Genomic DNA, 22,596 nt, shown 5'->3' with positions numbered 1-22,596 from the left:
ATGCCCCTTCATAAAGTTGGGGAAGACACTGATGAAGCAACGGACAGAGACAACATCGAAACAGGTAGACTTACTCATCAAATACGTATAATGTACAGAATTCACTGTATTAACTGATGATCTTCTAAAGAAGTTTATGTGTGTTTCTCTCAGGGGATGATGGACCATCGTGTGGTTCTGGATTATGTGGGATCCTCCTTACATTTCTTTCCATGGTGCTGATCATCGCAACCCTCCCTCTGAGCATATGGAGCTGCCTAAAGGTCACCACTCCAACATTTAATAGTTTAATAAATCATTTATAATAATAGAGTAACTTAATGTTGTTACGGACCTTCTGTTCAAACCCCTGTGATTCTCAATAACGGTGGAGAGTACAGAAAATATCAATGTTATATGAATATTGTATGAATATTGAATTCACGCTGCCATCTTGCTAACAATGTGTCAGTACACAACATTATCAGTTTAAGGATGTCATGGATTTCAGTAAAGTATGTCATTGGTCCTTTACAACTTTCTCCACTAGTCATGGGGTTGCACCTCTGGACTTTTGTGTTTGTATGTATGTTTTTGCTTAGACTTATTTGTGTTTGTATGTATGTTTCTGCTCAGACTCATTTGTTAACATATCTGTCTGTGAGGTCTATTTAGCCAATAGGATGTCTTGAAAAGTCACATGTTGGAAATGTGTAATTTGCTCCCTGTGCAGATTGTTGCAGAGTATGAGAGAGCTGTGATCTTCCGTTTGGGGCGAATCGCGGGGCGAGCAAAGGGCCCTGGTGAGTAGCTCTTCCACTGTAGTGATATGTAAAAAAGAAGAACTCTGTATATTAGGCTGATCATTGGTGGAAAAAATTCGGTTGGCTGGAGAAACCCAAAAATTAGTTAGTGAAATTAAATATTAGATTCCCATTAATATAAGGATAAACATATTGTGATTGCCCAGATTTCTGAACTAATTGAATTACTAATTGTAATAATAGAAAATGTCTATTATACAGGCATTTTATGGGTTATCCCATGCGTGGACACTTTTCGAAAGGTTGACATGAGGACAGTGTCGTTCAACATACCTCCCCAGGAGTTAAGTACACAGTGTTACGCTACACTTTGAAACACCCTCTCCCTGTGAAGCACGACACTGAAGTGGTAGACTGACCTCTAGTGCTTGCGCTCAATTACTGCACATATTTATTTTAAGGAGACTGTCACTGTATAAAATGCATTAGCATGTATGCCAGGCAACATGTATGAAAGTGAAAGTGTGTAAATGAATGTGTTAATGTGGAAGAGGTTAAATTAAATGAGCCTGTACTGCTTTCCTAATACAGGTACTTACCAAAGACTCAGTGACCATTATGGTTGATGCTGTGGTGTATTATCGCGTCTTCAATCCCATCGCGAACCTCGTCCAAGTGGAGGACGCAAACGTGGCCACGCAAATGATCGCACAGACCACCCTGAGAAACATGCTGGGCACGAAGAGTCTGGCGGAGCTCCTGATGGACCGTGAGGAGATGGCTGAACAGATGGAGGTCAGGCCCTCGTCTAGGATTGATGTGAATAAGATCAGGGCCAGATCTGGCATCTTTATCATTGTATGACCTCATCGGCAGCAGGGGATGAAACCCCAGTTGAGAAGACGACTGACCTGACACTGATCCATTTCAGATCTGATGCCCACCCTAGGGTCTAGTGGCTGTCTAGGGTTTCACCTCTGTTGCCTATAAAGAGATAAATGCAAAATGTCCCTCATGTTAACCTCAATGCCCAACCCCTGACCACTGTCTGGACAATGACACGTTCAATTAATCACATTTTTCTTTCAGTCATTCTTAAATATAATATTATTTTCTGGATTGTCCTTGTGGATGACCAATTCTCAAAACATTTACAAACACTTACTTTTTCATTCACAAAACTATGGTTGCTCTGAAAAGCATGTCCAGTTTCTTCTTGCAGTAATGGTATCTGTCCAGTAGGTGGTGCTGTACGAGGCTTCCAAACACTGGGGTATCAAAGTGGAGAGAGTGGAGCTTAAGGACGTCAAGCTGCCCCAGAGTCTGCAGAGAGCCATGGCTGCAGAGGCAGAGGCGTCCCGGGAAGCCAGGGCCAAGGTGAGCATACACAAACATGTGCACACTCATTCATTGTTATTTCTGGAGCAAGGAAATAAGAGAGCAATGCATTCAGATCACATTTAACTTAAAATAGAGGGACAAATGACAATGACTGGCTGATGGTATAATATTTCAGGTCATACAAATGTGAAACCATTAATGAAAATTGGCATTACTGTCTCCACCGACAGAGGCATTAAATAAATACAATGTTTATATCTAAGTGCATATAATAAGTTTACATCAGTGCATCATTTATTCCAAAGGGGAATGAGAGTGAGTGTGAATGGTACACTGGGTTCTGATGCAGGTCATTGCAGCCGAGGGCGAGATGAACGCTTCCAGGGCCCTGAAGGAGGCTGCGGACGTGATGTCTCAGTCGCCCGCTGCCCTGCAGCTGCGCTACCTGCAGACGCTGTCCGAGATCGCCGGCGAGAAGAACTCCACCGTCATCTTCCCCATCCCTCTAGACATGATGTCGGCCTTCATGAAGAAATAACCATTGAGATGACTCACTAGCGAATCACGAGTCCTATAGCCACACACAGGAGGTTGTGTTTTGATTCTGGAGGGCGCAGGGTGGAGTCCCATATAACATGTTAATTAATGAAGCAGGTATACCCACACAGAAGATTTAATTGAATTGTAGGTGGAACATGAGCCAACTAACTAAACAGAACCCAAACCAGAACCAGACATGATGTTATCTTTTTAAATAAGGGCAGTATAAATGCAGTCCCACACATTGATGAATAAGCCGCCAATATATTAGGTGTTTATTTGCGAGGGGGTAGCATGAATTCCTCACTGATAAATAACAGCTGTAGCTGCAGACATGATGTTTTTATTTTATGTGTGTGGTGAGATGAAGTCCCACACAATGACGAGCGCAGAAAGGGCCCAGGAGATTCTCCATAACAAACAAACAACAAAACATTAAACTAAATTGAATCAGTTTGTATTGGTTCATGTCACCATTTTTTCACAATTCATGATATACTAGTACTAAGTTATATTAATGGTGCCATAGGCAGCATTGCATCTAAGAAGGGTAGTGAATGGGATTGGGAGCTGTGGAACTCAAAGGACGGAGATGTCCCCAACACCTTGGAAATAACACTCTCAGCCACAAACAAAGTATCCAGCATCTGCACACTCTTTCATAGTTTTTCAGCTAGTCATTTCTTGAGAAAAAGGGTTTTTTTGGTGGTAGTGGGATAAAAAGATACCTACTGGATCTTGTTTTGTTTATGTGAAGTTTCACACATATGGTCATATTTTTGTCCTCCTAACAACAAACTTCAGTGGAAGTTGAGTACAAAAATGTAAAGACTCTAAAGATATTTAGGAGAAGTACAGACAGTTTTCTAGAACAGTCTTGAGTCATGATTGAGTTACTCATCTGCTATTTACCTCACCCCCCAACTGCTACAGGGCTAATCTCCAAACGGAGGAATTTTAAATAAAATTAAATTGACTTGGTCCAAATGCACACTTACAGTGCCCTCCAGAATTATTGGCACCCTTTAGTAAAAATTAGCAAAATGAGATGCGAAAAAAATTCTTTATTGTTTATCCTCATGATCTTTCTTTCAAAATATTCACAAAAATGTAACCTTTAATTCCAGTAACAAAATTGTAAAAAGAAATAAATTCTTATCATGAAACAAATATTTTTCTCAAAAAAATGTGTGCCACGATTATTGGCACCCTTTCATTTCATATTTTGTGCAGCCTCCCTTTTCCAAGATAACAGCTCTGAGTCTTCTTCTATAATGCGTGATGAGGTTGGTGAACACATGGCACGGGATCTGAGACCTATTCTCCATACAGTATTTCTCCAGATCCTTCAGATTCCGAGGTCGACGCTAGTGGACTCTCCTCTTCAGCCATCCCACAGATTTTCAATATGGTTTAGGTTGGGGCCATGGCAAAACCTTTATTCTGCGGTCGGTGAACTATTGTAGATTTTGAGGTGTGCTTCGGATCATTGTCCTGCTGGAAGGTCCAACCACGGCCCATTTTAAGCTTCCTGGCAGAGGCTGTTAGGTTTTAATTTATTATCTGCTGGTATTTGATGGAGTCCATGATACCATGTATCCTAACAAGATGTCTAGGGCCTTTGGAAGAAAAACAGCCCAACAACATCAAAGATCCGCCACCATATTTCACAGTGGGTATGAGGTGCTTTTCTGTATGGCTATCTTTCTGTCTACGCCAATCCCACCTTTGATGTTTGTTGCCAAAAAGCTCTATTTTGGTCTCATCTGACCATATAACCCGGTCCCATTGAAAGTCCCAGTAACATTTGGCAAACTGTAGGCGCTTTAGTTTGTTGTTGATTGACAGCAGAGGCTCTCCCAAACAACTTGTGGTGATATAGGTGGCGTCTGATGGTAGTTTTGGAGACTTTCTGACCCCAAGACTCAATTAACTTCTGCAATTCTCCAGCTGTGATCCTTGGAGATTCTTTTGCCAGTCGAACCATCCTCCTCACGGTGCGTGGGGTCAATGTACACACACGTCCTCTTCCAGGCTGATTCTTAACCTCTCCTGTCACTTTAAACTTCTTAACTATTGCCATGATAGTGGAAATGGGTATTTTAAACAGTTTAGAGATTTTCTTATATCCATTTCCTGATTGTGGAGCTCAACAACCTTTCGTTGCACATTGTCGCTGTGTTCTTGGGTCTTTCCCATAGTGATGAATGACTACGGGAATTCGGCCTGTGTCACCTCACATTTATACTCCAGTGAAACGGGAAATCATGGTTGACCACTTAAGAGTTCCTAATCAAACAAGTAAACTTAAAAATGTAAAACATGACTGGAAATGTACTTCAGTTAGATTTTAATTATAAGATTGTCTAGGGGTGCCAATAATTGTGGCACACATGTTTTGGAATTTGTTTCTCAAAAAAAAAATTCTTTCAATAATTGTACTTCAATGAAAAGATATGATTTTTGTGAATATTTTGAGCGGAAGACCAAGAGGATGAACAGCAAAACCATTTTTTCATAGCCTGTTTTGCTCATATTCACTAAGGATGCCAATAATTCTGGAGGGCACTGTATGTGTTGCTTCCTGCCAACAGGGAAGATAAAGAGGCAGAGGCGTCACCCTTCTAATCGGATCTTGTCCATTTGATTAGGGTTATCAAGGGTCACAGGTTTGTGAGATGCGTAATCTATCTCCCTGATCTCCGTGTCAAATTAGCAAGGCCACCTCGTGCCCTAAATTCACTTACTAAGCAATGGCATTACTGTCATTTTACAATTTTCAACACTTGTATGTGTGCACATTTATGCTTGTATGCATCATTTATGGTTGCACATTTTATTTTTTGTGATGATGTGCATACAATACAATCTCTAAATCACATCAGTGGGTCATATATTTTTGGAAGCCACGGCTTTCAGTATATTTGGAAACCAAAGGATATGAATTACCTAATCGGCCCAGTAAGGCTTATTATGGAAGCTTAAATGAAAAACTGGAGCTGGCCTAGGTTTGGCCTCCTCACCTGCGTGGATTTACAGGCTAAGTTCACCATAGGCTCTGGCGCAGGAAGCTTGGAGCGCTCCAGGTCTGTTTAACCTTCAACCTTCCAGGCACAACATGGTCTGCATTGTGACCAGTTGAGCAGCGTATCCACTCAGACGGGCTGGTTAAGAAGTCCAGCTCTGTCCAGGGACGCTCCCTGGAGTCAGTGGAGATGGTGGCGGGAGAATGGAGAATGATGGCTAAGCTATCATCTCTGAAGGGAGAACATGTCCCACCCCATGCAGGCCACTTTGACTTTGACGCTCCTTCAGTGACAGGCTGCTTCACCCGTGGTGTGTGAAGGAGAGGTACCACAGCTCTGCTGCTGTCAAGCTTCACAACACCGCTCCCAGTAGACTCCACAGAGCAAGACAGGCAATTCACTCATGTGCAATATCACTGTAGAATGTCACTGTCTTTTTTTTATTCATTATTTATTTTATTTTGTTTTTATTTGTTTATTTATTTTTATGTTCATTATAACTTGTCATGCGTTTACTTACCTTTTGATTATTATATCTTGCTTGCTTTTACTGATGCTTCCTGCTACTGCACTATTCCCTCTACAGCTGTAACACTGCAAATTCCCCCGTTCCCTGGATTTAGGAAGGGTTATCTGACCTAAACCCATTCCTTACACACCTCTCTCATCTGTCTCACAAACCTCACTATGGTCAAAGTCAAAGACGATGTAACTGAGAGACTGCACTTAATCTGGCCGACAGATTTACTGTACTCTACTATCTTACATGGTCTCATATATTATTTGTGACACTTTTTTCACATCACCCCAGACACAATTACATAACGGATTGTGAAACACGTTTGTATAATCATACAACTCCTGTTTAATTCCTTTCTGATCTGATCTCCTGACGGATCACTAGATGTCCCAGTCTTAGGGCTGAACTTGAGCCTTTTATCCTGTGCACCATGTGGAAATTACATAGATGCAAATGCTTGCAGGGCGCACTTCGGCTAACCACCGCTCATGCCTGTGGCACTATTAATAAACTCGCTGATGTGGCTCTTTTCTGTGCCTGGTGCGGTTTGTGGGCGGAAACGCCCTGTGGTTGGTGACCTGCGTAAGGTTAGAGGGAATAGCCGCTGATGCACGCGCACCGTACGAGTGGCAGAGTCAAGGAGAGACTGCCACTTTTACCGGAGAAGTGGAGGGTGGCGCACAGAGAATATGGCAGGAACAAGAGTGGAGGGTGGGGGATGTATTTTAGGAGATGATTGGTGGTAAAAGATGTGGTTGTAATTCCAACCCTATGGTCTTGGGGGAACTCTAATGACATCCTATGCAATATTTTTTTTTTCTTGACATCTGAAAGTACTTATTTGCAATGTTTACTTTCTTCATTTATTTTTTAAATTCTATATGTGTGAGTGTGTGTGTGTGTTTTTTTTTAAACAAATCTTTCTTTTGATCAGATTCAGTGCTGTTTCTGACCAGTCAGTCCAATCAACATAGCCAGTTCTCCAGTTTTCTAGACATTGCGGGAGAATCTTGGACTAAGTGCTTTGACTGGGCAGAGAAGTCTGAAAGAGTCCACTGATCTCTTAGTCTCCGCCCTTTTTCCTTCCTCCTCCTCCTTCTCTCTCGTCTTCTCTCTGTGCACTCCTCTGTTGTTCCCCAGACTTTGTGAGCACTCTGTTTGTTCCTCATCCCTTCCGATACCTCTGCCTTCTCTACCTCCCTCTCTCTGTCAAGTCTCGTGCTCAAACCACAATGAGGATGCTACATTTGCAGGTCCTATGTTTGGTCAGCGTCTTGATGCTCTGCAAAGGTAGGACCGGGTTCTTGTTGACAGCATGATATTATGACGTGTAGTAGTGACTGAGTAAAAGGTGTCGCACTGTGCAAGAGCTGACATACATGCTTAGTCCAATCAGAGATCTCTTGTCTGCCTTGTCTCTTCTTACCAAAAAAGCTAACAAATTCGCTGATCATAAAGTATATTCAGCAGAAAGGTTAATAGCACCTCTTTCAGACACATCAGTGAAATCTCTGTCAGATGAATCAGTGAAAAGTCTGTTCAGTGTCTAAGTACAGCAGTAAACACCTTAATGATTAATGATTCATCGCCTGGACAGTACAGCAACACGACAGACTGACCTGTTGTGGACCTGCCCTCTTTCATGAATGAACAGCACATGACTTGAGCCGGGGCAGGGGGGTGAAGACAAATGCTTGTACACTCTCCTTTGATCCCCATGTTTATAAACAATAGCCATAATCACCACCTGCTACCTCTGGGCAGACGAGGGGCCGAGCAGGGAATGCCGGTGGCTAGAAAACCTGAGGATATGCCAAGTGAGAAGTGGGATGTCCTGCTTTTTTATAGAAGCATGATCCAATTGTGCCTGGAACGTCCACGCTAATTACAGACCACAGATCACCTCTAAAGCCCTGGGAGCTTGTGCGCAACACCCAGGCCTCTGGTGTAAATGGGGATGTCAAAGGTTCAGGTGGTCAGAGATAATGAGGTCTCAGCTGGAGAGAGCGGGAAAAAGGGCAGAGAGAGAATGTGGGGGGCGAGTGGGGCGTCGTGTAATGATGATGATGATAATGTGTGAGAACTCAAGGATGCCGTCAGCTTAGGAGGATCAGAAAGGCTAGACATGAGGGAATTGGGTCGCAAGAACCCAAGCTGACAGACATCCCCTTCTTTCAGTCTCTTTAGGTGGACAGGTAAAAAACATTGGGAGAGAGGCAATCACAAGGAAACTGTCTAACAAAAGTGGCCTAACCTCCTACTCATAAGTCTACTCTATATGTGCTCTTTAGAGCTACTGCTACAACCTAAATAGCTTGGGTAATTATACCTGTCAATGGTTATATCTTTGAATAACACACACGCCAACCACACGGCATCTCCAGGCGAGGTTGTGACAGGAGAAACTAAACTAATCAGATGTTGGGTTAATCAAACCAGGTCCTGTCTCCCAACTCCAGGTCAGGACAGCGAATGTGACAACTTCACTGACCTGTTCTTCCACGAGTCGTTCATCGGGACCAATCTGTACGTGAGGCTGCTGCTCTACACCCGTGCCAAGCTGGAGTGCGGCCAGGAGCTTCCCCACCACACATTCACCTCCCAGCCGCTCTTCAATCTGTCCAGGCCAACAGCCTTCGTAATCCACGGGTACAGGCCCACAGGCGCCCCGCCCATCTGGATCGATCACCTCGTGCACCTGCTGGCCAGGCAAGAGGACATGAATATCCTGGTGGTGGACTGGAACCGTGGAGCTTGCAACCTGAACTACTTCACTGCTATCGCCAACACACGCGGGACTGCAGCTAACCTGACAGGGTTCATTCAGAGGATGCAGGTTAGCGGCAGCGAATGTTTCTTGGGGTTGTTGAGTGCTTCATTTTGTCCTGTTAGCTTACATTTAGTTCACGTTCAAGGGTTCCATGTTGTAGAACCAATAGGTTTTTAGAACATGTAAGAGATCTCTGAGGACAAACCAGAAAAACCTTAAAGAGTGTATTTGAAAGTTTCCTGCTGGGCATCGGCAGCAGTAGCCTTTTGACACAGCGCTTAACCTGCAAGCACGTGCTTTTAAAATCCGCTAAAGTGACCTGTGCTTAGTGTAAGGGATACTCATGCAGGGATACATGATTCATTTGAAATTAAACAGCTCAAATGCACAGACTGACACAGACACACGGTGAATAAGGAATTGTGCTCATAACACCGTCTTTGTGTTAAAGGACGAGGGAGCATCGCTGGACTCCATCCACCTGATTGGGATCAGCCTCGGGGCCCATGTGGCAGGGTTCATTGGGGCTATGCTGGGAGGCAAGATCGGCAGAATTACAGGTGAGAGAGGTCCTGGTTGGTGGCATTTCTTATATATGGAGGGCAGGCAGTTTACAGATACTTGATCTATAATGACATTACATAGAATGTTACAGAAGTTTCATGGTGACATTTTTTTTTAAAATGTATTCAAATTTTGAATATATATATTATTGTTTCATATTCCCACCAGAAATGATTAATTATTCTGTTGAGCCAAAGTCACATATTTTAGCCTTATATGAGGCAGTAAAGATAGATAGACTAACGCTCTGTTCCATCACATAGGTCTGGACCCGGCAGGGCCCATGTTTGCAGGAGTGTCCCCAGAGGAACGCCTGGATCCCAGCGATGCTCAGTTTGTAGACGTCCTACACACAGACATGGATGGTAAGCCCACGTATATGATATTATGCGGATTACATTGAGCCATTCTGACTGTGGCTGGTTGTTAGAGTCACTATCCAGAGAGTTTTCCTGTTGCTTAACACAGCATTGATGTGATGCCTTGGTATATAAAATGTACATCTTTCCTATGCTCTGAGCAGCTTTGAAGAAGAAAGTCTGCTAAATATCTAAATGTAGGAATGACAATGTATTATACAATGTCAGTTTATGTCTTTGTCATTGTGTTTTCAGGAAAAAGGTTCTACTGCTGTGAAAGAGTAATTGTGAGGTTTATAGTGTTCACTGCAAACCTTATCTTATGTCCTTATGTTTCTGTATTCCATAACTGTTTTTGTAGGTTTTGGTCTCCGAGGGGCACATGGTCATATCGACTTCTATGCCAATGGAGGCTCAGACCAACCAGGATGCCCAAAGACCATTTTCTCAGGTCAGAAACTCACACACGCACAAGATAGATAGATAAATAGATGGATACTTTATTTATCCAGAGGGAAATTTAGGTAACAAAGCTGGGTTGCCTCAAAATGATCACATTTATAGATATAGATTATAGATTTATATAATTATATAAAAAATAAATATAATTTTGCAGTAATCAACAAGGGACTTTGACGTAGGAGATATGGCTGAGAACATTTCAACATTTTCATAAGAATATAAGATTTCAATACAAAATGATGAAGGAAGATTTTCCCCTTAATTAAATTACAGATTTCTGCAAAACAAGTCCCACATGACACATATGTCCATATTCACTCCCAACTTGCTCCCCTGCAGGGAAGGCCTTCTTTGTGTGTGACCATCAGCGGTCTGTATTCCTCTACCTGTGTGCTCTCAACCGCACCTGCAACCTCACAGCCTACCCCTGCTCCTCCTACAATGACTTCCTAAATGGACAGTGCCTGCAATGTGAGGCCTTTAAGCCCGCCTCTTGTCCTGTCTTGGGTGAGAGAAAGTTATAAAAATGCAGATTAGCAAGCAGACTTAAACTTAAGTGAATATTATTTCTTCAACCAAATGTTTTGTTTTTCTCAGGGTACGACATGAGTCCCTGGAAGGACACTCTTGTGAAGCTGGGACAGACCAGGGCCTTCTTTTCTACCTCAAACGAATTTCCATACAGCAGTAAGTTCTTACATGACTTGCTTCCTTGCCATACCTTAATTAATTGAGAAACTCCACATTTTATGAGAAACATGACAGACATCTTACAGTCTTCTGCACTGTGCCAGAAACCAGCTACAGGGTGGACATCGTCACATGGAACCAGTATCTGCGCTGGGGAGTCGTCATCCTCCGACTACACAGTGGGAAAAACGTCATGGAAACCAGAATGGACCAGTAAGTCCTATACACGTTTACATGGCAGACCAACTTGAGGATCTCAAACACAATTCCTCAAAAATCTCAGTTCCTCAGTGGATCCATGTCTCTGAGGTCTTCTGTTTATTCCCTTCCACCTCAGCAACCGGTACAGATTTGAGCAGTACACATCCACCCGACTACTGGCTCAGTTTGATGAGGACTTGTACCCAATTCAGAAGATCTCTCTGAGGATTTCCACGGGGAACGTGATCGGACCCCGCTACAAGCTGCGTCTGCTGCGCATCAGGATAACGCCACTGAACCAGCCAGAGAGGTTCCTGTTCTTCTCTTTCTCTGAAACAACACCAACCTCACATGACTTGAATGTTTCTCTTTGCATTTTGTGTGTTAATACTTCCATTACGTAATTATGTATTAAGGTGTGTTGATACTTAATTAGGTGATTCCGTATCTGAGTAAAGGACAGGGACAATTATAACTTTTGCCCACATGCATGATAAAGCTAAGGTTAAGGTACTTAAGGCAGACACTCAATTCACGTTGTGTCAACATGCCTCTAAAATATCTCCGTTCACAGGCCACTGATGTGCCGATATGACATCATCCTAGAGGAGAACATGGAGGTGTCCTTCAGACCCCTGCCCTGCAGTGAGTCCAACGACTGAGGCCAATGCTACGGAGTTCAAACCACTGCCATAAGAAAATCACAGTTAACCTTTCCTCCACAAGTCAAAACTCAGCAAAGAGACTGAACTCTAAGGTCTCTCTGGCCTGAAGACACTGAAAGAACTGCTACAGCATATTTGGAAGGTTGTAGTGGTCCTGACTGACCACTGGGATTATCGTGTTATGACAAGACTGCGTCTTTGAGCAAAGCCTGGTCTGTGCCTTAATGTTTCTGCCAATTTCCGGTTTCATTTTCAAGCTGTAAATGGACCTGCAGTAAGGTGAGATCAGGTGTGACCAGTAGAAATCATAAGATGAACTGCATTGAAATATTACACAGCACAGCATGGTTGTCTCACTGTGTGCTGCTTGAACAAAACTCAATGTGCACTTTATTTAGATATTTCTATGGCTTTTTCAGACTACAGTGACTATGTATAGTTATGTGTTAACCATGTTTGACCTTTGTGTATGTTTCTAGATTTGTTTTTTAATTACATAAAATAAAAATAAAAAACTAATAAAATCATTTCTAAGCACATACCGACTTGACTGATTTGATTAGAACCTGCAAAACCACTGAAATACATTTGTCTGGCTTCAAAAGTAAAACGAGTTTGATACTTTATTTAGTGTAGCATGACTCGTATCAAAGCTTTTCATATATGGTCCTTCACCATACTTTAAAACCTTCACATTTAAAGTAAAGTGTTTGCTAACAGAACTTTGTCAGCTGAGTGGTTGCTGTTAGTCATGCCTATGAGGAGAATGTATGGGATTTCAGTCCTGTACTAAAAGGTCGAGAACGGATAAATTACAAAGGATTTAACCAGAGGAAAGTTTATTAGACAAAATACATCAAGATGAGGAATGAACCAAGGCTCTCATAAGCATGACAAATAATTGGGGGTGGGGCACAAATTATGTGTTCTTAAAACAATATTACCTGAAGAGTAAGAAAATGTTAGTCAGTATGATTAATCAATCTTCAAACCATACCAAACCAACCATTCAAATACATAAATGTTATTTTTCTACATTAAACACAAACTATGAAAGAAAATAAATCAGAACCATCACACTGTAGTTATTGTAATTACACTGTACACATACTCGTTACATTAGATCCTTTCAGTCCGTTTGTCCGAGCTGAACTTTGTTAACAGCGTAATCCACGAATTGAGGATTTATTTTAGCGGAAATTAATTTCAATCAGCTCCACGTCTTGTGTTCCACTGTTCCATGTCCTTCTTCAGAAATGGAAGTGGAACAGTGTGCTTTCCTCTCTCCTCAAATGGTCACCCCCAGAGAGTCTTCTGGTTACCAGTTGGCACCTTAAGGGATGAAGAGGTTGATCAGTTTTAGGCCTACTTAGCAAACCAGAAATGTTACCGTCTGATCAACATGAACTAACATCCTGTCTGAAAGGACAATACATCTAAGTGAGGTTAGAACAGAACAGAAAATGCTTGTTTATGTAAAAGCTGGATTTCTTTGTTAAAGGTTTGCTGGGTAATTATAAAACAGTATGGAAACAGGAGGTAGTACCATTAGCATTGTTGTAATGCCGGCTGGGGCCAGGCTGAGACCCAGGGCGGTTAAACCTCCGATTGAAGTCCCTCCGGTTGGGTTCAGACATTCTTTGACGTATGTCAGTCTGTAAAGCAGGAGCGTAATAATAATAATAATAATAATAATAATAATAATAATAATAATAACAACAACAACAATAATAATAAAGAGACACACTTGTAAAAGCAACTACAATGTGTAAGGTGGGCTCCGAAATGATCTTCATGGTTCTATGGATTGTAAGTCTGGCACTGTAAGGGACTTTAACATCCCACCACAAACTGGCAATAGAACTCAATCCTACATACATTATCTACCTAGCCATGATTCTTTGTATTTATCTATGTAAAAACATCATGAACTAGTGTAATTGTCCCACAGACAAACTTTACCATTTGACCACCCCACTCCCTGCGTCCCTCTGGGCCTTCTTCAGCCCAGCGACGGTCATCTTCATCACCCCTCCTCTCATCCACTTTAAAAACTGGCTCTCTTTCCACACTAGAAAGAAGGGAGATGATCGGTTCATATGGTTAAAAACAAACATAACTCAAGGTCAGACATGTCAATGTGGTCGCTACAGCTGGGTGGATGCCCCTGTAGCATACACATATTTTAAGCTATACAAACCTTTCGGGCACAGCTTGAGAGAAGCTGGCACCAGAAATGGTGACCTTCACTCCCTCTAGACGTTCCTGTCTTCGCCTCTCAAGGTCATGACGGAGGTCACTGGGATCGCAGGCCAGCAGCCGTCTCTGTGGCTGCTAAAGGCAATCAAAGAAATTATGACCAATCCAGCAGGGGCTGGGGGTCTTTCACAAGCATGTTCGCCAGAAAACTAGATTCAAAACAAGAGCTCTTCAAAGTGCTCAGTTTCATATTTAACTTAAAAATGTAATTTGGAGGTAATGTGGTCCAGATAAGTGGCATGTAAGAGCGTCAGGATATAGAGGCTATGGATATTTTTACGCTAATTACGTGCCATCTGTCAGCTCACCTGCGTGTTCTCAATCTTAGAGAAGAGGGGCATAATTTCGGGCACAGAAACTTTTATCCTTCTGCAAAGAAGAAACACAGAAATTAGGTGAAGTAACTTCTCGAACGGCAAAAAACTACAAAAGAGCAGAGAACACACTGACAGGAGGGCCAATAGATAGGCTATAAAATGGAAAACACTTACTTGTCCATCGCAACCTCTTCATTCACCTCTGGGTTAGCAGTCATGACACTGGAGAAGCGATTGTTCAGTGTAACATTTTCACCTTTAAAGTAAGTTTCTGACAGGGAAGACAAGGAAGCATTAAGACATGAAGGCTACCATGACATCTATGGCTTGAGTTGAGGTATTGGCTTTTCAGTATTCCCAGTCATTCTCAGTGAACAAATGAATGTAAATTAACCTTTGACTTGATGGACCAAAGTGATTATCTCCTGTGCAAAAGTCCCAGTGTGCACTGGGGTCTCCCTGAAGGTCCCGGAATGCTCCAGCATAGGCAGGAAGTCCAGTCGCTGTCGACCCACATTGACCAAATCCAAAGACAGCTGTCTGTCTGAGTTGTAACTGAAAGAGCTGCTGGTACACAAAGGGTCAAAAGAGGGAAGTGACCATGGGACTCAGAGTGCTGGCTTGGGTGTGAATCCAAAAACCTACAGCTTATTGTCTAAAATCCTTATGGATAAAACAGGAGCATAAATATGATTATATTCTAAAGCCATGTAGCCATCATTGTCAATAATCAAAGTAACTTTCAACAAACATGTGACAGGTTGGTCTAACATGAGGTCATCACTTGTCATATGTTTGAGCTGCCTGTACCAGTTTATCTTACCAATATCTGCAGGGTGCACTTACCCATGGAGAGGAAGAATATCAGTGTGTTCAAATCACGCAGTGATCTATAAATATAGTACACAGCACTAGCCAACAAGAGAGGCAGAAATGGGAAAACAGCCTTCTCAGGGGAAATAAGGCATGACTGCACTGTTAGTGGTTCTATGATTTCAGGACTGTTAAAGGAAGCAGCATATAACTTATATGTCTGATAAAAGATGTATGTATGCATATGGACACTCAGTTTTAAAATCCTGTTTAAGATGAGAACAGATACGTAATGCTGTTGCTGAAGAGCCATGAAACTTTCTCTAAATATCCGATACATCTGTTGAAAAATAGATCACATAGATCAAGACCAAACTATGGGTTCAAGAAATGTGCTGTAGAAAAGTATGTAAATTGTTATGCTTTTTAGACACTCATTTCCCCCTTCTGGCTCAAAGGCAGGTGAAAGATCATGCTTCCCTTCCAATTTTGCCCCTCTCTACAAATCCATCCACAGAGTTTTCGGGATCCTCAAGCCTTTGTAGTAGTGGTGTTCGCTTGCCCGAGTCCTTTCGATTTGTAACTTTGGATTACATTGAAATGTGATTTTACTCCTTAAAGATGGACATTGCGGTTCTGCATACAGAGCACAGATAGAACACTCAATAGCATTCCAGAGTGTATTCTTGAGATGTTCTCTTCTGAACTGCTGATGTGCTGGTGGGATAACAGACCCACATGGACGTTAGATGGCACAATGGAGAAGAGCTTCCATAGCGTACGCCGACTCCTGCAGTGTTTAGCACAGCAGAGAATGCCGCTGGTCATATATTCATTTCCCGGTCAAGTATGTTTGCCCGTAATCCAATACGCTGCTGTTGCCTGGCCATTGGCAGTGGAGCTCAACTGAAACCCATGTCAATGTGATGCATTCCTCCTCTGTTGTTCATTAGAGTTGAAGGAAGACAAGTTGTTGGCAGTGTTGTGGCTTGTATGTTGCTGTTGTCCATCCTCCTATCATTAGAAGGCAAGGCTGTCCTGGTCAGCCCAACCTAGGTCAAATGCATTCTTCTAGCAGGTGGAGTTTTCCATGTTTTATGTACAAAGAGCCTGGCAAATGTCTGTGAAGTCAATGTCTGTCAAAGTATTGACCTCGTCCAAGTTGAACTCCTCTTCTGCTATCTAAAAATCGGGTCCGTTTTCCTGTTGAAGTTTAAAAAGGCAGGACATAATGGGGGCACTCAGAAACAACAATCCTGTTGATGCTTGAGAATGACTTTTCCTTAAGGGCCACATCATTTTTTCATTTGGAATGGAGACTCCTGAGAGAGTGGAGCAAATGGAAAATTGGTATGAAGCACAGGGGGCAAATAACTCTTCATAATGCATTACAGTCCAGTGGATTTTATAAGGGGTGAATAGTGGGCGCCGATATCAAACACATCCATCAACATCAAGTGTCAGCCGTAACATTGTTGTTATTTATTCAAAGCTGTAAACAGGAAGTGGAGTAATGGAGCAATCTTCTGCAGATGTGTCAATCCTGATATTCAGAGTTGAAAAGGCTGTTTAGTAATCCAGTTCACAATCCTGATGAAGCTTCATCCTGAGGACTTGAAATGAGGCAGTGGTTCTGTATGGAATATGAACAGCTTTTGGAGTGGTTCTGTATGGAATATGAACAGCTTTTGGAGTGGTTCTGTATGGAATATGAACAGCTGTTGGAGTGCTTCTGCTGTATAGCTTCCTCTCCGGAGCTCCACTGTTGTTGCTTTATGAATGCCACAGGGGGTCAGAAGATGTTTTGACAAATTGATGTAAAACTGCAGAAATGGTAGGGTCAACCCATTGCCTCTGGAGATATCCATTAGATGAGATTACCAACATCGGACAGAATGAGAACACCACCAGCTGGAGTCTTAATTGCAGAAAAAAAAAAAAAACATGCCGACTTACCTTAAGGATGTACCAAGGATGAACTAAAATAAAAGTAAGCCGACATAAAATAGCGTATTTCTTTGTTGTAGGTAAGTGCTGGCATTTTGGTGGACATATCTTTCTTGCAAAACCAGTGTGGAGTGAATCCACTATTTTGGATTAAGAGCTTTTAAACTTGACCATTCATGGAAAGTCCACTTCATCCTCCAGAATGATCATCCAGTCTAATAGTCAAATCCAGACTGATCATGGTCTCAAGTTCAAGTACTGTCCAGTAAATCCCCTTTTGACCAGGGAAGTAACCACTGTTTGGATAACTTCACCCTTATTGGGAATGGAAAATCAAAAGTCAAGACTCAAGTCAAGGATATGATGGTTTTAGAGCTACCAGAGGGCTCTGACTCCCTCGAGTGATGCAGAGGGTTTCCGTCCATCTGCTGAAAAGCATCCTGGTGTACAATAGGGACAGATTATATCTTCTAGAAAATGTAGCTGTTGGTGCTTTTCCTTCTTGAGTGACGTGCATCATGGTGTGTGGAAAGCAGAAAGAGCCTTTAATAAAACCAATACTAGGCTTCTCAGAGGGGACACAGTGATGTTCAGTTGCATGGACAGTCCGAGTTAGAATACTGTGTCGCCACTTAGGACATGGATGATTTCACCACTTTTGGGCCTGCAGCTATGTAGTGTTCTATCCCTCTGAATGATTGTCAAGTAAGTCCAATTAACTCATGTCAAAATCTTTGACTTCACATTTGTAAAAAAAATTGATGGCATTCCAAAAAAACTGGAGCTCTTTCCTCAGTCAAGTTCATGAATAATGTCGTGTTAGAATGCAGAGCATTCTTTCTCCATTTCCAACTCCATGACACTGTAAGTCCATAGTTTACATCTGGTGTGTTCAGCAAGTCCTCTGTGCTGATTTTTTGCAGTTCAGGATCTCCACTCACATGAAAGAACCACTGTCAAGTCTTCTCAAAGTTCTTATACCCATGACGGACTGGCCATTTCTTTTGTGAAAAACTGGAGGTTTACATTCTGACTTGATATCTAGAAGGAACATGACTCTGTGCGGTCTTGAAGACTTCCTTTGAATGTGATGGGGAGGATAGTAATAATTTAGTTTGGAGTATGACTGGATCAACTTTGCAGAATTCCTTCTAACTTGCCATAGAGAAGTACGGTTCCAGCATTCAGTGATAGTCCACTTCAACTGTTCACATTGTGCCTCACGATCAGGCTTCTGGATCTGAAGAGAATCCTTTTACACAGGGCTGGGGGCAGAGCATGATTTAGAAAGGAAGCATGAACTTTCAACCATACCTTACAATGTTGGAAATGGCAAGACTTTACCTGTCTTGACCCATGGAGCGATTCATGTCCACCCTGATCTTGAGAGTTTCTTGTTCACTGGTATCAACTCTTGGTGTTATGGATGCATCTCTGTTCACGTTTGGATTCCTGTGCCGATACGGCGGCCTTTGTGGAGCAATCACTGGTGCGGCCTTGCCTCTTTGTTGTTTAACATCTGGTCTTTGCTGTTCCCACTTTGGGCCCGAGTAGCCACCATGGTCCACTCTGTCTGGCCTCAAGTCCACATCCTGAACTGGTGCTCTTGTGGGTTGTTCCTGGATGTGATATGGCCGCTTGTGATCTCCTAATGGCTCATTGTGCCTTTTTCGAACATTAGGAGGTGAAGGACTTCTCCTCCTTTTAGGGGGAGGTTCCATCCTTGGCTCCTCACGAGCATCATGCCTTCCCTCCTTCCTGTGTCTATCCTGTGGAGGTTCTGCATGGTGGACGTGGTCCCTCCTTTCTCCTGCTCCACTCCTGTTCACTCCTCCACGCTGTGAGATACCATGGTCATGCTCAACAATGACAGGTGCACGGCTCGGACTTCGGCTGTAGGGCCTTTGAGGGCCACCGTGGTCCTCATAATGACCCAAATCTCTGGATCTTTTATCAGGGCGATGGTCTCTAAACTCTGACTTCTTGGGCTGTAACCTGTGTCGACAAAGCAGGCAATAATGTTCAATACACAAGATACTTGTCTCGATACTAGCCAACAGGAACTGCTCAGGTAATAGTCTATAGCTACCCATCCTATTACATACTTACCACAGGAAACTAACAAATTATGCCGCAATATAAGACCGTGTTGTAAGGGATGTTTTGTGGCATATACTCTTACACCCTGCCAAATTAAAACTACAGCTTTTTGGCCAGACATCAAATTATATAACCACTTTGAAATATTTCACACACTTCAAAACAAATGTTGACAAATATAAGTTTTACCTGTTGAGATTACCATTATATCACAACTTAAATGTTACACTAAATAATTCACTCAGCAAAAGCTAAAACTGATGATATACGATATGAGCAAGAGATGTGTGTTAAAGATATGGGATACTGCTTTCAGTCGTCTTCTGTGGGATATTGCAATCAGATTCTCTTCTCGTCTCAGCCTCCGAGACTGTGGCCTTCTGATGTGTAATTTAATGATTTGGCATTTTTACTCTTCCTGTACCTATCGGAAAACGGGCTCCTTTCACTATTCCGCTCGTTGTGCTCCTCTGTGTAAAAGCCATGCTCCATCCGGTCATGCCTCTTCTCCTGCGACCGATTAAATGATCTGCCTCTGGGACTGGACCCTCGGGGTCCCCTCTGCCCTCTGCCTGCACCACTCTCCTGCCTTTCAGGGTGGCCTACGCCGTGCTCGTTCTTGCCCCAGTTGGGGACTGGACGTCTGTGGTGATGGTCAAAGGTCAACAGTGATGGTAGGCTCTCTCTGGGTAGCCGTCTGGGAGAGTGGGTCTGTCTTTCTTCAAAGGCTTTTGGGGATAACCTCCGCCGCTCTGCATATCCCAAAGGCAGCTCACCCGGGGGACTTCTCTGACGAGTTGAGTACTCTGAGGGTGAACGTCTGGGCTTGTACTCCTCCGATGACTGTGGTCTTCGGTCGGCGTGTGGCATGAACTCTTCTTTGAACCTGCCCCATTCATTTGAGGGCCCTTTCCTTGGAAAATGCGCATCATTCCAATGCTGGGGGCTGTGTGCCTCAGGGACTCTCCATGGCGGATCGAAATCATGACCAGGGACATAAGCGTCTGTAAAAGGTCTCTCACCACGTCTTCCTGGGCTCCTTTTATACATCGTAGTGTTTCTGTTCAAATGTAAAACATTATTAAATTATGTCAATTTCAGAATAAATTAGTATTAACTTAAACTCAAGTTTGACACATTAATAGCTGCTGTGCGAATTAATGGGTGGTTGTGACATTTTCACCTTGAACCACAAGACAATGTTACAACGATATACACTCACTTGCCAGTACGTAGACCTCTGAAGATGAACTACAAAACACCATATTTTGCCTATATATGAATATAAGTATAGTATATGGAAAATAATATGAGGATTTTGAATAATGGCACCTACAAAGCAGGCTTCACCCTACACTCCCCATAGAAGATCACAGGACAATAAAAAAAATATGTAGGGCAAAACAGGAACATTTCAGAGTACTTTGTTACCAACAGATGTTGGTAGGATTGATTATTCAAAATCCCCACGTTATCTTCCCATAGAGAAAATGGCTTTGACACAAGGGTTCATAATGGACTACAAAATGACGACATCCTCAGAACACTTAACTAAAACAGTCTAATATACCAGTTCTGCAATAATTAGCTCCATGAAGTTCATAATGTTCAGTATTTGTTTAATATTCTTTATAAAGCTGTTGATTCAACGGTGATAATATTTGGAGACTGCAGTTTGTGGTGCAGGTGATTGTGTTGAGTTGAACTGACATGCATTTCAATGATTTTAACCACCCCATTTCAATCAGCGATGTTAGGCTAAATCGCAAGAACACCTATGTGTTTAATTCTATACAGTTTAACAACACCACAAACTATCACGTCCTCCAAACTTATAATGCAGTTGAATCGGCACCTCTGTTTCAACATAAACTGAACATTCTAACAACCATGAAGGGGAATGTATTGGAAGAGCGCTGTATTAGACTGCATACATTTTCGCCAGGGGTACATAAACGTGCAACTGACAGTAGATTTATATGTTTGCGCATCAGTGAAGGAAGAAGCGGTCATATATTTAAAGGGAAAAACCTGGACATGGTGAGGGCTCAGGATCAACATAACAGAAGTATTTCCGAGTGCACGAATCACGACAGAACAACTTAATCAACCAAAGCTCACGGTGTTCATCTCAAAAGAAGAGGCCCTAGTAGCTTAACGTTAGCATGAGAGCTTCGTTGGTGATCTGTGAAATTGTTCCTCGGAGCGAAAAACCTCATAATAAGCTAGCCAAGTGCTAAATAATCACACACATTAAGTAATTACACAAAGCATTATGTGACGCCATGCAGCAGAATTAAGATGGGCATACAAACGTAAACAGCACGACCTTACACGCATTTAAATATGCTTACATGCGATCAACCATCAAGTAATACCTCAATCACTGTAACTGTAACTGTAGGATCAAAAATATGCCTAGCCACAGAAAGCATCGCCAAACCACCCATGTATTCTAGCTTCCGTGCTAATGCCTGCCTGAGGCTGTACTTACCTTGGCGCGTAGATAGCTCGCTATCTTCCTGAAGGAAGATATGTCCACCAAAAATACCAGTCACTTACAGGATTTAAAAAGAATACATTCTGACAATATTATCGAAAAATACACTAACATTCAATACTCATTCCGAAGACAAGACTTTCGAAGTTTCCTTGCTCGGTCACGTAGTACCGAAGTCTCCCGTTTATTTCCCCGTTTTTTCACCCCCAAAACGCTTCCGGCGCAAAAACGTACACGAAAAATCTAACAGCGCCCCAAGAGTAAGTATGTATCACTGCACGAATTTGTTTTAATCGTTTTTGTCTCCAATGGAAAAGGGTCAAGGACCAAAATGATAAAAGATCCTTAGACTTCACAATGTTATGTTGTAATCTGTAAAGGATTACCAAAAAAAAAAAAAAAAAAATCTTAATATCTGTAGCATTTACCTTGTTGTATTGCCTAACCATTGTGGTATTATGTTTTCATTGTCTATTTCTTTAATGCCAAAAAGGAAAATAAATGCACTGAAAAATCCAAATGTAGATCTACTTTTCTGGTATTCTTTTGCTTTCCCCAACAACAACAAAATCTGCACGCTTATGTTCCCCCCCAGTAAATGTGAATTTCCTGGCAAAGGGGTAGCCTATTGTAAGGTAAACAATAGTATTTGTGAGCTAATGTAGGCTAATATTACTGCGATGGAGTATTATTTCGGATTAAGTTATTTTGGATCAAATAAAATATAATGTGCTTTCAGAGGTTCAGTGGTTGTTGGATTCAAATGATTTCCCCCAACA

At 42.3% G+C, this 22,596-nt stretch overlaps 3 protein-coding genes across 7 annotated transcripts; 2 read left to right on the top strand and 1 right to left on the bottom strand.

Moving 5' to 3' along the window:
- On the top strand, nt 1–2,622 carry zgc:112408 (uncharacterized protein LOC550260 homolog). Its single transcript, XM_042705941.1, has 7 exons — nt 1–64; nt 154–263; nt 713–782; nt 1,005–1,091; nt 1,312–1,538; nt 1,986–2,120; nt 2,434–2,622. Exons 1-7 carry the CDS (start codon nt 1–3, stop codon nt 2,620–2,622), a joined length of 882 nt encoding a protein of 293 aa, XP_042561875.1.
- Nucleotides 2,623–5,553: 2,931 nt separating this feature from the next.
- On the top strand, nt 5,554–12,614 carry lipib (lipase, member Ib). 2 transcript variants are annotated; one of them, XM_042705939.1, is made up of 10 exons: nt 5,554–7,460; nt 8,630–9,006; nt 9,392–9,500; nt 9,768–9,869; nt 10,225–10,314; nt 10,665–10,832; nt 10,923–11,012; nt 11,120–11,228; nt 11,353–11,526; nt 11,791–12,614. In XM_042705939.1, the coding sequence occupies exons 1-10, from the start codon at nt 7,403–7,405 to the stop codon at nt 11,876–11,878; spliced, it is 1,365 nt and encodes a 454-aa protein (XP_042561873.1). In that variant the 5' UTR covers nt 5,554–7,402; the 3' UTR covers nt 11,879–12,614. The 2 variants fall into 2 exon arrangements, with proteins under 2 accessions (XP_042561873.1, XP_042561872.1); XM_042705938.1 differs by lacking the exon at nt 5,554–7,460 and having other exon boundaries at nt 8,089–9,006.
- Nucleotides 12,615–12,703: 89 nt separating this feature from the next.
- Nucleotides 12,704–22,407, bottom strand: zgc:112982 (uncharacterized protein LOC503771 homolog). 4 transcript variants are annotated; one of them, XM_042705935.1, is made up of 11 exons: nt 21,930–22,407; nt 21,812–21,839; nt 19,742–20,377; nt 18,562–19,212; nt 14,852–15,024; nt 14,632–14,728; nt 14,449–14,509; nt 14,082–14,215; nt 13,844–13,952; nt 13,428–13,536; nt 12,704–13,213 (listed from the first exon to the last, which is right to left on the bottom strand). In XM_042705935.1, exons 3-11 carry the CDS (start codon nt 20,365–20,367, stop codon nt 13,200–13,202), a joined length of 1,974 nt encoding a protein of 657 aa, XP_042561869.1. In that variant the 5' UTR covers nt 20,368–20,377; nt 21,812–21,839; nt 21,930–22,407; the 3' UTR covers nt 12,704–13,199. The 4 variants fall into 4 exon arrangements, with proteins under 4 accessions (XP_042561869.1, XP_042561871.1, XP_042561870.1 ...); XM_042705937.1 differs by having other exon boundaries at nt 14,082–14,212; nt 21,812–22,405; XM_042705936.1 differs by having other exon boundaries at nt 14,852–15,021; nt 21,812–22,402.
- Between the last annotated feature and the right edge of the window lie 189 nt (nt 22,408–22,596).

The sequence above is a fragment of the Clupea harengus genome, unplaced genomic scaffold (assembly GCF_900700415.2).
Source record: "Clupea harengus unplaced genomic scaffold, Ch_v2.0.2, whole genome shotgun sequence".
NCBI classification, from domain to species: Eukaryota; Metazoa; Chordata; class Actinopteri; order Clupeiformes; family Clupeidae; genus Clupea; species Clupea harengus.
The sequence above is the reverse complement of the archived record's forward strand: the minus strand, read 5'-3'. Positions and strand labels throughout refer to the sequence as shown.

Coding starts and splice junctions, on each gene's coding strand:
- zgc:112408 (XM_042705941.1), top strand. CDS start 1: ATGCCCCTTCATAAAGTTGGGGAAGACACTGATGAAGCAACGGACAGA. Junction 264..712: donor GCATATGGAGCTGCCTAAAG/GTCACCACTCCA, acceptor CTCCCTGTGCAG/ATTGTTGCAGAGTATGAGAG. Junction 2,121..2,433: donor CCCGGGAAGCCAGGGCCAAG/GTGAGCATACAC, acceptor GTTCTGATGCAG/GTCATTGCAGCCGAGGGCGA.
- lipib (XM_042705938.1), top strand. CDS start 8,506: ATGGTTATATCTTTGAATAACACACACGCCAACCACACGGCATCTCCA. Junction 10,833..10,922: donor CGCCTCTTGTCCTGTCTTGG/GTGAGAGAAAGT, acceptor TGTTTTTCTCAG/GGTACGACATGAGTCCCTGG. Junction 11,229..11,352: donor ATGGAAACCAGAATGGACCA/GTAAGTCCTATA, acceptor CTTCCACCTCAG/CAACCGGTACAGATTTGAGC.
- zgc:112982 (XM_042705935.1), bottom strand. CDS start 20,367: ATGTATAAAAGGAGCCCAGGAAGACGTGGTGAGAGACCTTTTACAGAC. Junction 14,216..14,448: donor CTAAGATTGAGAACACGCAG/GTGAGCTGACAG, acceptor GATTGCCTTTAG/CAGCCACAGAGACGGCTGCT. Junction 13,537..13,843: donor GGGAGTGGGGTGGTCAAATG/GTAAAGTTTGTC, acceptor CCTGCTTTACAG/ACTGACATACGTCAAAGAAT.